This window comes from Macrobrachium nipponense, chromosome 35 (genome assembly GCF_015104395.2).
Source record: "Macrobrachium nipponense isolate FS-2020 chromosome 35, ASM1510439v2, whole genome shotgun sequence".
NCBI classification, from domain to species: Eukaryota; Metazoa; Arthropoda; class Malacostraca; order Decapoda; family Palaemonidae; genus Macrobrachium; species Macrobrachium nipponense.
Window position 1 is genome coordinate 11,783,339 of NC_061096.1, and position 17,632 is coordinate 11,800,970.

Below are 17,632 nucleotides of genomic sequence, written 5' to 3' on the forward strand. Positions count from 1 at the left end.
CTGTACTGTACAGTACACTGCAATGGACTTTGAACAGGATATTCTACAGTAATGATATTTGATCATGAATATAACCAAAATTCCAAGCTTGAAAACTTACTTGCTCATTCCTTCAATCAAGTGTGTTAACGAGTCATTGAAGCGGGCAGCTACGGTTGGTGTCCTTGGTTTCATTGTGACAAAGCGACCATTGGCTTTTGTAAGAGTCTTGTTTTCTGACCCTAATCGAACATCAAGGAACATAGCTGATACCATCTATGTAAAAAAAAGTGGAAAGAAAAATTAAACATGAATCCCCTTATAGTATATTGCTTCTGACACATGATTATGTACTTACTTATAAAAGTGCATGTAGGTACGTTAAGTATATCTTAGTTTAACGAGACCACCGAGCCGATTAACAGCTCTCCAAGGGCTGGCCCGAAGGATTTGATATTATTATGTGGCTAAGAACCAAATGGTGTAGATAGCAACGGGACCTACACTTATTGTGGGATCCAAACCACATTATATCAAGAAATGAATTTCTTATCACCAGAAATAAATTCTCTGAATCCACGTTGGCAGAGCAGAGAATTGAACTTCAGACTACCGAATTGGTAGGTGAGCACACTGACCACTCATCCAACGAGGAACATATGTATAATTTTACTAGTAAGCTTTCTTTTAATTAATTTTCAACTTCGCTACCTAAAAAAACTCTTCAAAAAAATGGAAGTACCTCTACGGTAAACTGATATAAGAAATGCTAAGGTTTTTGTAACATAACACAATATGTTTTCAATTCCAACTTAAGATATTGTAACCTCTGGTAAAAGCAATGACCTTGGAGTATAAAAGGTCAATGATAGCTATTCAGAACAGGAACTTACTGATAATTTTGAAGATATGAGCAATTCAACAACATCATTCCTTAAGGTGTCACGATTCTTGTCTAGGAAACCTTCAACACTATACCAGACCTGACCAGCATAATGCTTAATGCCAAACTCCATGGAGGACATTCTTGGCCTGTAATGAATTAAAACATTAATAATATTAAATATTACTTCAATAAATTTGGTGCCACACTGAAACTAAAAGAAAACATTTCACTGAATACTAAAGGGCTTCCTCACCTTGAGTAGAGTTCGTTGAGAGCATGATTGTAGTGGCACTTTTCCAAGAAGGAATGATCTGTTGCTTTTGGAAAGTTACTTTCATCATCAAGGAGATGCAAAATGCCAACAGGTTTTCTTGCTATCAGTTCTATCACAGGTAGGTTATCCTGTTGATATAAAAGAGCATAATTTTTAATTTATAATCATGGCTTTTCACTTCTGATAATTAAGATACAACTTTCACTCCTTGTGAATCATTCTTGCACCTTGGGCATATATCTACAATCAATGTAAAATCACCTCTCACTACCTTCTACTCTTACCAATAACTATTATTACTACTAGGTATTGCACTATTGCTATACAACACACTCCGCTTATTTGAATGAGATAAAGGTGAAGGCCAAGTGACAGGTGGCAAGGTGCAGAAAAGATTTGGGATGGCTGGAATCAGACTTCCAAAACACCAGTGGATGAGTAAAGATAGAAAAGTTGTAAAAAAGGTACATACGTATAGTGTTAAAAAGATGACTTGAAAAAAAACTAATTGAGAAAAGAGAAATATAGGAAGAAAGGAGGCAGTCAAGTGCTTTGAAACTATTGCAAATATGAACTGAAGGATGCTGACTTGGAGGACCCAAAAGAGGGGTAATATCTAACTGTAAAAAAAACTGCAGAAGATAAAAGAAAGAAAACCACCCAGGATTATAAAGAATGAATCAGTTAAACAAAGTCCCTTGAGACACTTCTTATTCAGGTGGGTCTTTTGGTTCCATTTCTTTGCTATGTTTCCCTATAAAGACCAAAATATATGTAAACATAATAAAGAAATGGAACCAAAAGAGTTGGAAAAGAGCATCACACCAATAATACTGTACAGTACTACAGAAAATGGGATGTACTACAGTGTAAAAATTATAAAATAAAATTACTGCAGCAAGCTAGGAGAGGCTTGAAGATTATGGAAGATACATTACAAAAAAAGTTATATGTTATTATTTATTTGACCAAGACAGAAAAATCAACAACACAGGTGGGCCCAACAATCAGGTAACTACAATAGTAACACCAAATGTAAAATAAGAGGTTTTATGAAAAGTATATGTATTCTGGGGTATTCAACAACTTGCCAAAATATTACTGTACTGTATGGAAATTATGAAAGGAGGGATTGCAACAAAATCTTGTTAAAAAAAGTGATGCTATTTCATCATAATGCAAAACTTTGTGTGAAAACAGTAGTAGCAGTAGAGGAGGAAAAAAAGATAAATGTTGGTGCCCATTAAAGATCAGCACTGAACTTCTTACTATTGTTTACAGCCAAGTTGAAAAATAACATTGTATACTGCTGGTGCATTCCACTAAATGCCAAGGGATTTGAAGGCAATCACTCTGCCAGTTATTTTCCTAAGTATGTATATTTGGGATAGTGCTGCATATTTTTAGGTAGATAAACATAATTATTATACTTCTAAGTTAAGTCCCCTGATAAGTAATTGTATGTAAGCTTTTGTAATTGAAATTATATTTACTGTACTTACTTTTACACTTTGATTTGTGATGAAAATGTAAATTACTTACAATAAATTGTGTTCTATCATACATTAATTCAATGGCGTTTGGGAACACACTCAACTGTACTGATCTTATGCAAAGATGAGGAAATGAATAAGTTTTGTAGAAAAAGAGCACAGATAAGGCTTGTCCAAGTCATACAACAGCTAGGAAGTGAATTAGTACATTCGTGACATGGAGAGGTAGGGGTTACACCCTAAATGCAAGATAGTACTCTCCTTAGTTGACATGCTTCTCACACAGCACTTCAGCACAACAAAAACTAAGCATCAGTTTACTGAATACTCTCACTGTTTCTTATGGCTATCTTAAAATCATTCATGTTGCTAGGTGAATCAAAGCTATAGTGCCTATCTAATTCCTACAAAAACTATAAAAAAAAAATTATGAACATCTCAAAACAATTACATAGACGTACATAATTTTCCAAAATGGCTATAACACATATAATAAGCATGGTCACTAACAACTGGATTCATACAAGATTGAAGTGAAAATTACATAACCCTTGTATACAACATGAAACCATGGATAAGAAATATTAATTTTACCCAGAATAGGATTTTAAAGCTAATCACTAGACTAGATCATTTATAAAAGAAACATCTAGTCTAGTAGTAAATATCACTATGATACCAATGTTGCAACCTAATTTTCTATGTTTTCATTTGGTTAGAAAAACTACAGTGGTCCTCTAGATACTTTACCTGATAGTCAATATTCTGCCAGTCAATTTTCTCTTTGGCATATTCTTGCTGCTCAAGCTTGAAAATATGCTTGTTGAAGTAGAACTGTAGTTTTTCATTTGCATAATTGATGCACAATTGCTCAAAGCTATTTTCCTGTGTAAAAGAAACATGAGAAATGTTAGTACCATAAACACCAAGGTTATAAGTGATTCTAGAGATGAAATTGCACATAAACCCAGATATATCTTTGGTTCTCATATAATTATTGCATGGTATGATACAGGTGCTTAAACAAAAAGGAAAAACTCTGTTTACAAGAGATGCTTAAAAACTTTATTCATGGAGAGATATAAAGATAATCCATTCATACAAAAAACTAGTACTGAGCAAAGGTCATAGCTATATCATTAAAAAATACAATGTAAACTAACAAAATATGCATGGTAAAACAGACAGGGCAGCAATAGTACTCTCATCATAATGTTTTTGGAATATAAAAATACTTTATAACAAAAGAGACAGAGGGAGAGAAGGCTCACACCTTGTAAGCCTTGACCTTGAGTACCAAAAGGTCCCCTTAAAAAGCATCCTGTGAAATGACTTCCTCCAGCCAACAGGAATATAATTATTAGAAACAAAGATTCTGATGACCTGAGTCCAATGGTCAACAGGATTCTGTTTGATGGATATGACTTAATTGCTTTCAAGGGACACAGGACTGTCTTCTGGAAAATGAGGACAAGGCAAGGATGGAAAAGAAACAAAAGAGCGAGCCATGCTTTCTCTACGACTGCACTTTGGCGACAAGCTCCAGGCTAAACATGGATGCCAACAATCAGTGGCTAGATTGAGACACTTCGACCAAATCCATACCCATACATCAAACCATAGGTGAGGCAGCTAACAGAGGATCAAAAGGTAAGGCTGTGCAGCACTAAAATCAAACCCCAACTGAGAAAGTTTCATCTGGTTCAGGAATAAGCTTGTCAATATGACAAAAATTTTTGTAAATGTTCCTAATGTTTCCCAAATCTCAACAAAAGAGAGAGAGAGAGAGAGAGAGAGAGAGAGAGAGAGAGAGAGAGAGAGAGAGAGAGAGAGAGAGAGAGATACCGCTTCTTCACTGCTGATGATTAAGCTAGCTATAACAGGAATAAAGGCCTCAAAGGGATGAAAACCTTGTTCATCACACCAAGCTATGAATCTACCTTCCCTGGTAAATGGCATTGGTAGAGGATCTGTATGGGTGGCAATGGTTTCTACAGTAACCTCCTAAAAGCCACCATAGTCAAGCAAGCTCAACAGTCACCACAATTGAAAATGTAGCAACTTCGGGCAACTGTGGAAATAATGGAGGTTAGGTGGTTTTAGAAGACACCTCAAAGCAGTGTTGCTATTTTGTGGTTTTTCATCTGATAATGTGCATCTCTCTGTGGCCACACTGACTATGATCACATCTTTCTTTGTAAAAAAACCACACTTTATAAAATTACTTTAAATTTTGGTACTTAAGCTTTGATACAGGAAAAACTACCATAAATAAAATACACAAAGAATATAATTTTTTACTTAATCCTTAAATAAGAAAAGTTTAAAGATGTATCAAAATTTGTAGTCGAATCGAATACCCATCTCCTACTAATAACCAACTGACAATTACGGATGCAAATTAAGTGGGGGCAATTGCAACAGCAACACTGCTGTTCAGTCATTTACCCCACACTGAGTGTGATCAAGGTGGCAATGCTGCCTCAAAGCACAACAAAGAGGCTTTAGATAGTCCCCTACAAGCTCCACAAGGTCCAGGAATCACTACTGCTGCAGCCAAAGGGAAATGAGTCCTCTGGGTGTTTACCGACATCCAAAACTTCACTAGAACCTCTCAGCACTCTGAATAGTGGGAACATTTAAACAAAAAACCATCTGAAGGTCGGAGCACTGTGTCTACCATCTAAGCCCCTGGGTCTCGCTGAAGAGTATAGTACAGTGGTAGTCTGGTAGTGTTGTGTTTTGGCCACTGGTTCCTGGTTCCTCAGCTGCAAGCACACTACACTGCTACAAGTAGGTGCAGAGCTTTATATGCCAGACTCTAAAGTCCAAATACAATTTGCACATTGACTGTTCATGTTCCGGTGAAGGTAAGGAAAGAATTCCTCTTCTTTTTATGTAGCCTCATAATACAAGCCAAGCATTTATTCCCACATTCAATCTGTGGAAATTGGTAATCCTTACACTTATTGGTACCTCTCAACTCCTGTAAATGAATAAGTAGACCTGCCAAGTGCTGAAATAATGGCTCCTTGTGAAGCAAATGTTTTTAGCCATAAAAGAATGCAATTAAGGAATTTGCAAGAAAATGAAATGGTAAAGCCATCATCAGGAAAGAATTATCACAAAGAAAATCCCAAACAGGCTACGGACACTTACCAGTTAATCTGCCTGGCATGAAAACATCAATAACATTTTCCTATATGGGAACATTAACTTTTAAATAAATCAATGCAGGCAGCCCCGGTTATCGGTGGGGGTTCAATTCACGGCAGGGTACTGATTAGCAAAAACTTCCATTAACCGAAAATGGTGATTTATGGCGGAGTTTTGGTTAATGGTGCTGATAACTGGTTAATGATGCCTCTGTTAGCTGTTATGGCGTCATAACTCTATTATCGGCACCTTTGGGCCATAAATCCCTGATTTTATGGTGCTAGACAAGTGCCATAAAACCAGATCGCCAGTAACCGAGTCTGTATATAACCGGGGACTGCCTGTATATACAAAAAAAAACAGCTAAAAAGTTTATGTATGTACTTCATAAGTTTATGATAACGTTGATAACTTGCATCAGTATTTGAGTGAATAAAAACATCATGGCCATAATGCACATTAATTTTCACCTGGAGTCAATATGATTTGTTACAGCTTAATAAACGTGTCAATTTCTTGGTGAAAGAGAAAGGTTGCTCAGACTGACTCTCTTTAGGTTAAGGTAGGTCACTAGGATAATCTATCATAATCACCTGGAGTCCAAGAGAGCAAGAAGGCACATTCAGTTCCCAAATCCTATCGGGCTAGGTTACATTAGTATATTGGTTTCAAACTTTCAATTGCCATGTCAGCCTTGTGGCTAGAAATAAAGTCAAAAGAAAATGGAAATAGTAGTCACAGGGAAAAAAAAAAAAAAAAAAAAAAAGGTCATAATTTTGACTAGGAAAAAAGTCACAGGAAAAAAGTAGCATTAATCTATGGTGGCCAGTAATAAAGTCACAAGAGATAAAACACATTGCAAAGGTGGCTACATAGGTAGTTAAAAAAAAAAAATCCCAATGGGCTTGTAACTACTAAACAACACACCGCTAAGGTGGATACATGGATACATACCAAGTTAAAACCCTAGGATGTCACTATCTAGTTAAGATTAGAGCAATTTTTTTTTTACATGGATTCTGTCAACCTGTGGCACAACCCTGAATAACAAAGCACCTGTCATTTATGAAACTAAAATAGTCATTTATCCGTACTCAACAAATAATTGATACTCTCACCTTGAAGGCTTCAAATCCAAAAATATCGAGGATGGAGATGTGAGTTTTCTTTGATCCCTTGTGGATGATCTGGTTGATCCTGCGGACAAGCCACGAGAAAAGGGAAGAATACAAGGCCTTGGCAATGGCATCTCGGGCATCAAGGGCTTGATCAATGTTTAAAGGTGTGAACACTCGTTCGTTCCTCGCTTCCTGAACAGAATAAAAATCAAATGAATAAACAAACTAAGAATTGGAGTCATTACTAAATTTGTCTGACTGTCTGTTGAATTTTTTGTCGTAGTTCTTGTCTTTCTAGCTACTCACCCACCAGTCAACCAAATGTGGTTGCAATAAAGTGTGAATTCAATAGATGTAATTTTCTACTTTCTCAAGCAGTTTTCCTTTTCGCTCAAGTCCACTCCACTTATTCATCTCGGTACTTACCCTTCAATTATCGTTGCTCTGTCCATCTATCTACAAGTCTGTCATTGCGATTATGAGCATTATCTAGCGTTTGTCATATATTTTGGTCGGCTGTTTGCCTGTTTCCTCAGATACCGTGCATGCACTTTAAAACAGTGTTGAAGTCTAAACTAATTTTTCTAAAACGGTGAGTATTTATTCTTCAGACAAGCAAACAAACAACAATACACATCAACAGACACTAAATGTGAATGGGAGATAGAAGAATACAAGGACAAGTGAGTAGGTAAGTGCAAGTGTTACTAAGGTTACCATAAAATCACCCGGTGTTAAACAGGGTTTATCATTGGTTGGAACTTTACTTGGAAGTACTTATAATAGTAGTAATAATAATAGTAGTACAGATTACTGAGAACACAGAACACCCAAGATTAAACGATGTCATAAAATTAAGAAAATGTTATCATATAAGTCAGAAAGTCTCAATGAGCAAAGTATGTCTTGGAAGATTAACTTACAAAACGTAGGAATTGTGAACATCGTAATCAAATAAGTTTCACTGAATTAAGGCATCAACCCCCTGAAAGAATTGCTTCTTCTTTGACATAACTTTTAAACAAATAATACATTCTCACCAGTCTACGCCAAAAACACCTGGCATTTTCAAAGAAAGTATTTCATTAACTTTCGTTAAATACAGGCCTTATTCCACTCGGTACGGCTTACAATTCAAGTCCTTTGTATCGTGCACAGAAGCATTCTCAAGTCTAAATCAGACTGTCTGATATCCTCAGTATTCAGCATAGCCTACTTGTCCTACATTCCTGACATCTGTATAGAAAACATTACGACATAAAGTGATCTCAAACTTGCATGTTGAGCCACCATCTTAATTAATGTCATAAAGATGAAGACGGCAAAATAGTGCAAATTCTTCAATTAAGTTTCTCCGTTATTAAAAAGTGATGTACGAGTACCTCCAATGTCTTCATTATCACTATACTTTTGTAGGACTTCGCATCCCCAGGGCTAGTCGTATGAAAAGCCAAATACACATATCACAGACTATGCGTTCCTGTATAGTACTAACGATACAAAACGAAATACCTTTTCATTTTACTCTTAGTCGATTTACATTCAAATGTTTTCAGTTTCAATTATTCACTTTCATTTTCACTGTATATATATATATATATATATATATATATATATATATTTAATAAAACTTAGTGCAGGCCTGTTTTAACTGTTCACTGTCACGTCATTCCTTCAATAAAAACCAGTCATAACAAACGCGTCAAATTGTTTTCATTACTCCGTGCAGACTGCGACCACATATTCAAAACGAGTTCGTACTGCATCTCAAATAATGAAACTAAGGGTACCTTTAAAATGAAAATGTGCTCTCAGTATATCTCAGGCACAACAGAGGTCTCTACACCTTCATCATGCATGATCACAAAATCCAACGGAGGATGAAGCTACATTTTCGGTAGAATAAGTTACACATTCAGGATGTGTACTCACGTCACACTAGGCAGACTGAAGTCACACATTCATAACGTGATCGCACTATGTTCCCAGCCGAATGAAGCTACACATTAGTCATGTGATGCATTCTCCCTCTGCAGAGTACGCAACGCTGGAGCATACTTCCGCCACAAACCCCCAGAGTTCCAACCATATCCTGGTCAAAATGAAGTTCTACCTGGGTTATGGCACGGACACGGTTTTAGTGTGAGTAATTCTTGTCGTTGAAAAAACGAAATTTGAGCAAATAAAACCTTAAAAAATTCAGCTCAAAATTTCATCCTCCAATGGACCTCTCCAGAGGCGAATTGTTACTACAATAAATTGTCTTCATTGGTCCGTTGGAGGACAAAACCATTGGGCTAATTCTTCAGCTTATCTTTTATTTATTGTCGCCTTGTTAACTTCGAGGTCGACTGCACACACATTATATATATATATATATATATATATATATATATATATATATATATATATATATATATATATATATAGTCTATATGAGGGTCTCAGAACCACAGAGTTGTAAACGCCACCCCCACCAATATCTAGTTAGGCATACCAGTAGATTTGGCAACGTTTCCTCTGTCTATTTGTTGCGTTTCTATGCTATTCAGGAGTTTCAAAAAGGTCGAAATCCCTACTTGAGCAGTAGGAATTATCGATTTTGTCTGCATGAATGAACGTAGTGTCGCGCGGAGGTTACAGCCTCATAGAGCTCAGTTAGAACCACAAGGAAGCACGTTGAAGGCTCAAGAGTGAGCCAATGAGAGCGCGCGTCACTAAGCGGGTAGTCAGTTCTAAGCCAATCTAGATTATGACAATTAGTCCCCCACCCTCCCACCTCCCCTTATTTTCAAGTTCTTTACCGGATGTACAGTAGTTTCATGGTGAGTACAGATTAAAATATTTGCTTTTCTTAGCGAAGTAGCAGTGAGTGCAGTAGTATAATTTTCTATAATTTTTTGGTGTTTGATTATTATTATGATATTGGTGATGATTATTTTAATGGCTAAACATTATGATGATGGAATGTTATCATGGTCAACATCATAATTACTAATATTACCGTATTATCATTATTATTTGCTATTATCATTAATAATATTATCAATACTCCTATTATTATTATTATTTTTTTTTTTTTTTTTTGTTTTTTTTTTTTTTTTTTGCTCTATCACAGTCCTCCAATTCGACTGGGTGGTATTTAATAGTGTGGGGTTCCGGGTTGCATCCTGCCTCCTTAGGAGTCCATCACTTTTCTTACTATGTGTGCCGTTTCTAGATCACACTCTTCTGCATTAGTCCTGGAGCTACTTCAGCCTCTAGTCTTATTATTATTATTATTATTATTATTATTATTATCATCATCAGTATAACATCCATAATTGTTATATCACGAAAGTATTTTCATGGTGAGTACACATTTTATTATCATTATTATCATTATCAATATCATTAAACAATATTACTGTATTGCCATTATTATTGATATTATTTTTATATTATATTTATTAATATCATTATTATTACTATTATTTTTATTATTGTTATTATTATTATTATTATTATTATTATTACATCTATTGCTGTTATAACACAAATATAATAACAAATTATTATCCTTTTACACATTTAATTATGGTTTAAGTGCTGGTTATGAATAAAATATACACAAATGTGTGGGGTTAGACGTACATTTTGAATGCTAGCGCACAAGCGCACCCTACAATTTATTTTTAATTTTCACACAAAATTTATAAAGGGTAGAGCTATCATATGAAACTTAGTTTAAATCAATAACTTTCTTAGAAGCAGAGTAATGAATGCTAGACTTTGAGGGCAATTTACTCATTTTTTAAAAAGTGGCGTTTACCACCTTGTGGTTCTGAGGCCCTCATATGTATATATTGTGTTTATTTCTTTGAATATCAGGTTTTTTCGCGGTATTTCCACATTTTCTCTTATATGAAATTAAATAAATCAGGCTATGACAATGATCTATGAAAAAGGATAATGATTACCACACACACACACACACACATATATATATATATATATATATATATATATATATATATACTATATAGATATATATATCTATATTATCAGTTTATTCTTATTTCATAGTGCAACAGCTAGGTCTGGTTTCTTCCTGTTGCACATGTCAAACCTTTCTACTCTAGATTTCCCTTTCAGCGCTGAATGACCTCATAGGTCCCTATTCTTGGCCTTTGGCTTAAACCCTATATTCCATTCCATTCCATTCCATTGCTGGTGCGAAAAGTAAACAATACCTACCTTGGAGCCTTGGGTTATTTTGCAAGTAAGTCTAGTCACAACAAAAAATAATAATGATTACAGTGATGGTAGCAAAAGCAATAGGAATAATGTCACACAAAAATGACAACATAAAGGGAAGAGTAATCTAAAAAAACTCAGTCCTCTATATTCTCCATTATACTACGGTTTTTTTTCCTCTTCATCTGAAAACAAAATAGTAATAATAATAATAAAACGTCATGTCATGGTGGTCAGTGGTTAGCGAGTTATGGTTAGTTGCCCACTTCAAGGACAGTATCCTCGTTAGTGACTGTTTATCATTCCTTTAAGGGATATTTTATGTCAGACTGCTCCGCACAGCCAGTTTCATTTTCCAGGCAGTTAACTCAGTCATTTATAGCGTGTATAATTACAGCCTCAGTTATGCCATGAAAGGTGAGGAAGTTAATGTGTGGAATAGGTATATCTAAATGCTCAGAGTAAATAATCTCCAATTACGGTCACTAAAAACTAAAATGAATTCTACAAAGGCCACAAAAATTATATTCTCCTAATTCCACCAAGAGCTCGTGTCTTTAAGTCCCCAAAATTAGACTCTGTAAAGAATTCAACATTTTAATTCTATGATGCCTACCAAAAATACATCTTACACAACTAACAAAGATTAGACAGAACAGACCCAGCAAAAAATATAGTGGTCCGAAGATTAGATTCTATAAAGCCAAGCGAGCAAATTAAATGGTACAGACCCCCTGCTGCCCACCCCTCCTCCCGAGGCAAAAAAATATTAAAAATCCACACAAATTAGATTACATTAGCTTCTACAAAACCAATAAAAATTAGTTTACAGCACCTGCAAAAAGTAGATTCATAAAGCCTACGCGTATTAAATTCTATACAGCTCACTTAATTAGTTTGTACGAAGCCCGTCCAACCCGGTGCCACAAGAAACAGAAAAACTACAGAATTTACAAGCAAAAAAATGACAAAAAATAAGATTGTATAAAGCTCAAAAAATAGATTCTGTAAAGGCTATGAAATAGCTTTGTGGTACGAGTAATACAAGGAGGTAACAAAAGGCAATAGCAATCGGAATTATGGAGTAATATACCGTATATTCTCAGGGATGCAGGTTTATTCGGACCATGGCTGATTCGGATCAGATTCGGACCTAAGTCTTGGCTGATTCGGACCATTTGCTAGACTGATTCGGACCTTTAACTTTGTTTTGGGTGATTCGGACCCATACAAATAATTTTATATTATAGCAATAATATTAGGAAAACCTTTGATGAACTTTCAGGCAAGGTGGGTGTCATTGGGTCAATTAGAGAGTTTATGGATTATAGTGACCTAACGTGGTTACAGAGTCAGGTGTGGAAAATGGAGAACTGATGAGTGTTTGGGCGCAGTATTGGGACAAACAATGATGTGGAGGGGTGGCATCATAAGTTGAACAAAAAAGCCAAAAAAGTAACATCGCATCTTATTCACTTATATCTTTAATGTATACTTAGAGGCAAAGGAAATACCGAATCGGGTGAATTAGACTTGTCAAAGAGGACAAATTAAAGAGACATCAGAGAAAGCAGGTCAAGGAACTACAAGGGCGTGTCATGAAACTGTGGGAGGACTATAATGAAAGGAAAATAACTGGTCAGCTACTGAAGAAATGTGCACATATATACTATGCGCCAGTGTAAAGGGGCTATTTCAGGTGAATTTGGGTTAATTTGGGCTTTATTTTTAGCTTTATTTTTACATGAACTATTTTAAAAATGAGCAATATTTAACTGTATGAAATAAATGGTCCTAGAAACGTGAGAGGAGTGGATTTCCATTGCTTCCCCAATTTATTTTCATAATAGACTTTGGATTGATTATGGCTTACAAACATTGAAACAATATTATAAAACAACGTCACATATGTAAATACATAACAGTGGTGGCTCGTCAGCAGGCACTGTGGAACTGCAGCACCCCCTATAGATTTCATAATAGTATGTATGTACAAAATTATGAATATATACATGAATACGAGAAATTAAGTATAGATTATCAATAATCCTTTTAAAATGATTACCATTCTCTTGTTTTTGTGAAAAAAAAATTAATTGAAACAATATGAGGAACTGCTGGTGCTCGGCAGTTCTTATTTTGCTAGTAAGGTGATAATGTAGCCAGCTCGCATATACGGGTGATGGGAGTAGCACTGCCCTCTCGAGCATTGTTAGCCTAGCTGTTGGAGGGCAGTGTGATTTGAAATTCGTCAATAGCTTAATATGTAGTATTAGTGATAGTAATCAAATTAGTGACGATACTAATTTAATGTAATATAATGCAGAATAATCAGCTCAGTGTTGAGTTGCAATAAATGGGAAAAAATGATAACCACAATAATGTCAATGATACTAAAATTCAAAATAGCTTTCGGCAGCGTTTCTGCTGCCTTCCTGAGAGAGAGAGAGAGAGAGAGAGAGAGTGTATGTGTATGCATGAGTCTTGTGTTTTAGGTGGGTGTTATTAGTCCTGTTTTATATAGGCCTATGTCATTTTATTTTACTGTCATACTCAGTTTCGTATCTTAATGTTTTTGTTTTCGAGTTTTTATTCATTTTAATGGTTAAAGATTTATATTTTGCTACGCTTAGTTTACATAAACTTGACATTTTTATGTAACCTCATATTCTCAATTTTCCGTCAGTCCGTCCGCCAGTCTCTCCGCTGCCGAAAGTTACTGCTTTGAATTTTAGTATTTTAATACTTTTCAGTTTTGTTTACAGTTTCAAATTTGATTAGGGTAATCATTCATTAGTAATCAGTCATAGCCCAAGAAAAACAGACAATTAGTTAATTTGAAGAAATTAAGTTTTCGGCATTGTTTAATGTGTCATATATTATATATATATATATATAATATATATATATATATATATAATATATATATATATATATATATATATATATATATATATATACGTGTGTGTGTGTGTGTACTATATAATGTGTGTGTTTAAACAGTTAATATCAAGGAATTGCAAAAAAAAATATGTAACAGCACCCCTAAGAATGATAGGCAGGAACCGCCACTGCATATTATGTCCGAATCGGCCAACCATATGAAGGTCCGAATAAGCCTGGATAAAGGTTCGAATGAGCCAGTACATGGTCCGAATCAGCCAAGGTCCGAATAAGCCTGTTCCCATTCTAAGCACCAGCTTCGATATTTGGAAATGAAGTGCCCGACAACTGATAGATTATTATTTTAAGACTAAATGTGGAATTATGCCGAAAAAGTTAACTACTATAGCAGAAGCAGGCTTCTCTGGATCCAGAGCAGAAGTCTGATTCAGTAGACATCCATGGCAAATTAAATGCATACGTTTTCCAAAACCCCATTCTATATAGGAGGCAACAATATGATTCAGAAAACAAAATCTATCGACTTTGTTAAGTATTCAGTACAATTGAATTAAATCATACCATAAATATTATAAGTTATAAGTTAACTCCATCAAACAATGTTTACAAAACTATGATATACAGTTGTAATTTATTACCTAATTTTACTAAATTATATGTCATACTTAGTAGTAGGCTATAATCAAATACAACCAACAAAATAAGCTTATCGATCTATCACATTATATCCGCTTCAGCTGCGATATACAAGAAACTCACTCTCTCTCCTCCTCTTCTCTCTCCTCCTCCTCTCTTCTCTCTCTCTCTCTTCCCTCTTCTCCTCTCTCTCTCTGTCTCTCTCTCGCTCTTCTCCTCGCTCTTCTCTCTCTCTCTCTCTCTCTCTCTCTCTCTCTCTCTCTCTCTCTCTCTCTCTCTCTCTCTCTCTTTCAGTGTTAAACTCACAGCGAATTCCAATCTGAAAAGCAAAGTAGGGTCACCCTTCCCGTATCGATAACTGAGGCTGTTTGGTGTTAAAAGGGGAACCAGTGTGTGTGTGAACAAACGTGAACTCACAATGCAGTTTTCTTGAACGTGCAACAACGGATCAAAAGAAGCTCTTGATGCAGGTGCAAAAACTCACCTTCCCAATTGACACTGGGTAGACCTCCTTTTAGGCGAGGCAGACAGGGCCGCAAGTTGGAAAATGAAAGAAGGAATCAGCGACAGAAAGGACAAAGATGCGGTCATGAATGGCGGCAACAAAATTGACGAGGGGAGAAAAAGCACATCATCAGTTGTCAATACTGAATGCCAATCGAAGTCGGTAAAAGTGATTTAAGGGCATGTAAATATAACCTGGCAAAGGATTCCTGTAAAAATGTACAATACGTGGAATGATAATGTGTGTAAATTTGCGATAAAGATACATAACTAAAGCATGCAAAAGAGTATGACTTAATCTTGGTGCTTAGTGGTCTATCTGAATGCGTTCTTGAAAATGTTCTTAATCACTCTTAGTTCTCGGTGTTTTAGCAGGAAATGCATCAACGCTTGTTACAATATGTTCAAGAAATTGAACTGCGTTCGTTCCGCCAACGTTCTCATTTCTGAAGATGATTTTAAAGTCACTATTTTCGGTCACTCGAAAACACCTCGAAGGTGGCGTATGGAAAATTCTACTTAAAGCCAATAAAAACAAATCAGCAACGTCTGTTGTTCAAGAACCTTATTATTCTAAGATATTTTGCAGTTTCAATTACAATTTCTTGACTTTTATTGTTTGTGCACCGAGGTCCGGTTTGTTTGTTTGTTTCTTTCTTTCTTTCTAAACATTCCACTGAAAAGTTCATGGCTCCTGCAAAAGATCAAAGCAATTCAACTTGCAACAATTAGGTAAAAAGTAAACAGAAAAAACTACGAACTGTGAAAAATCTCACCTGGGTTCGATTACTAGTCAGTAACACAAAGTGGCGCTTAAGAATTAAATTGACACAAGATTAAAGACAGATATTTACAGGAACCACAAACGGCAGTAATTATTACGTGAAGCAGCTTTTTGGCAACTTAAAACGAAACAAATAAATACTACTTCGAGAGTGACCGCAAGAAATGACCCCCGTTCAAATGCTAAACGGAAATAAACCGGTTGTAATTCGTCTAATCTACTCATAGAGACGTTGTTTCTCTCTCCTTTTTGGCTTCTCTGCTATTCTGTCTGTCTACGAATATGATGACAGATATATATACATGTATATATATATATATATATATATATATATATATATATATATATATATATATATATATATAAATTATGGAAAACAGAAAGGAATATTCAAGTGTACTCCAGACCCAGAGTTAAGTAATTGGGTAAAAATCAGCGACTGTTTGTGTACTGTGAATACAACTCTACATTAAGAAAAGCAGATTACTCTAACAAAGGCTACGGAAGCAGATTAGCATTCTTCAGTCCTGAATAAATAGCTGAAAGCACCTTGTTGCTAAAATGACTACAAAATAAAGAAAATATGACTACAAATTTAAACAGTAATTATGCCTTGACAGGACAAAGGCTAAATTAGTTAAAAAACAGAATAATGAAAAATTAAGCACAGCTAATAATGATAGTAATAATTATTATACACTGATGCATTTCAAGCAATTGGCATAATACGCAAATAATATGGCACAGACCAAAAGAAAATTCTATATTTTCAATCTGTTGTAAAATTAATTCTAAAATATTAAAAATGGTTGCAATTAATACTATACCAAGGAAACCCTCTGCCGTACCCCACAGCAATGTCCAAAAAAGAACATTGTATTACTTGAAGAAAATTACAGGTTGATACCAAGGTAATTACTACACTAATTACAAAGCCCCATTCCAAATCATCACATTATACTAGAAACCCTCATAACTCCTTCATTTTATCAGTCTCCCAACCTCACTATATAACAAATCAGCAATAACGAGTTAATGGAAATGAAAATACGGAACACGAGGTAAACAAAAGACAAACTAACTCACAGTGATCTTGGTGGTGAGCGCTCTTTTGATTCCGTCAGTATCAATTTGGAGCAGATGTGACGCCCACTTGATCTCTGCCTCGCTGCCTATCTCAACGCCTTCTTGGCCATGTCTCAGCTGCTTACGGTGGAAATACACGTTGCCAAGATGGAGGACTGAAACAGAGGTGCAGGCGAAGTCAATTAGTCAAGGCTACACTTGTTGGATTAACTTTGCAGGCTTTTAGCAGGTTTTACGCCAGAGAAGGCAGCCAGCTACGCCTTCGTTAATGATAATTCAGATGAGTTGATGATGCTATTCATTACCTGTCTGTAATGATATTTCTCCACCAGGTTTGACCAAGATTCAAATGACTACTAGAAGTGCAAAGAGGTCAATTTTCAAGGGAACCACACTGACGGACTGCTTAACGTCCTTATCTGGCCTATGACTACGAGAATAAAAGATGAAAGACCGAAAAAGAATCGGGTTTCATTCTAACGGAAACAAACTATCAGTCGGAAAAGGGAGAAGTCATGAATTTGCTAAACTATTGTTGACCAAGGCACAATTTTCTCTGGCTCGTAAGATAAACAT

General features: G+C 35.5%; 1 protein-coding gene across 6 annotated transcripts in view; it reads right to left on the bottom strand.

The window, feature by feature from the left end:
* The window catches only part of LOC135208419 (unconventional myosin-XV-like), a 263,067-nt gene that overhangs the window by 132,963 nt on the left and 112,472 nt on the right, over positions 1-17,632 (bottom strand). For 4 of the 6 annotated variants that reach the window (XM_064240569.1, XM_064240567.1, XM_064240566.1 and 1 more), the window contains exons 11-17: positions 17,057-17,211; positions 15,167-15,193; positions 6,907-7,098; positions 3,383-3,517; positions 1,119-1,267; positions 873-1,011; positions 101-255 (exon numbers count right to left, since the gene is read on the bottom strand). In XM_064240569.1, coding sequence (XP_064096639.1) covers positions 101-255; positions 873-1,011; positions 1,119-1,267; positions 3,383-3,517; positions 6,907-7,098; positions 15,167-15,193; positions 17,057-17,211 — 952 coding nt within the window. The remainder of the gene's footprint in view (positions 1-100; positions 256-872; positions 1,012-1,118; positions 1,268-3,382; positions 3,518-6,906; positions 7,099-15,166; positions 15,194-17,056; positions 17,212-17,632) is intronic. The other 2 variants (XM_064240571.1, XM_064240568.1) reach the window with 1 other exon arrangement.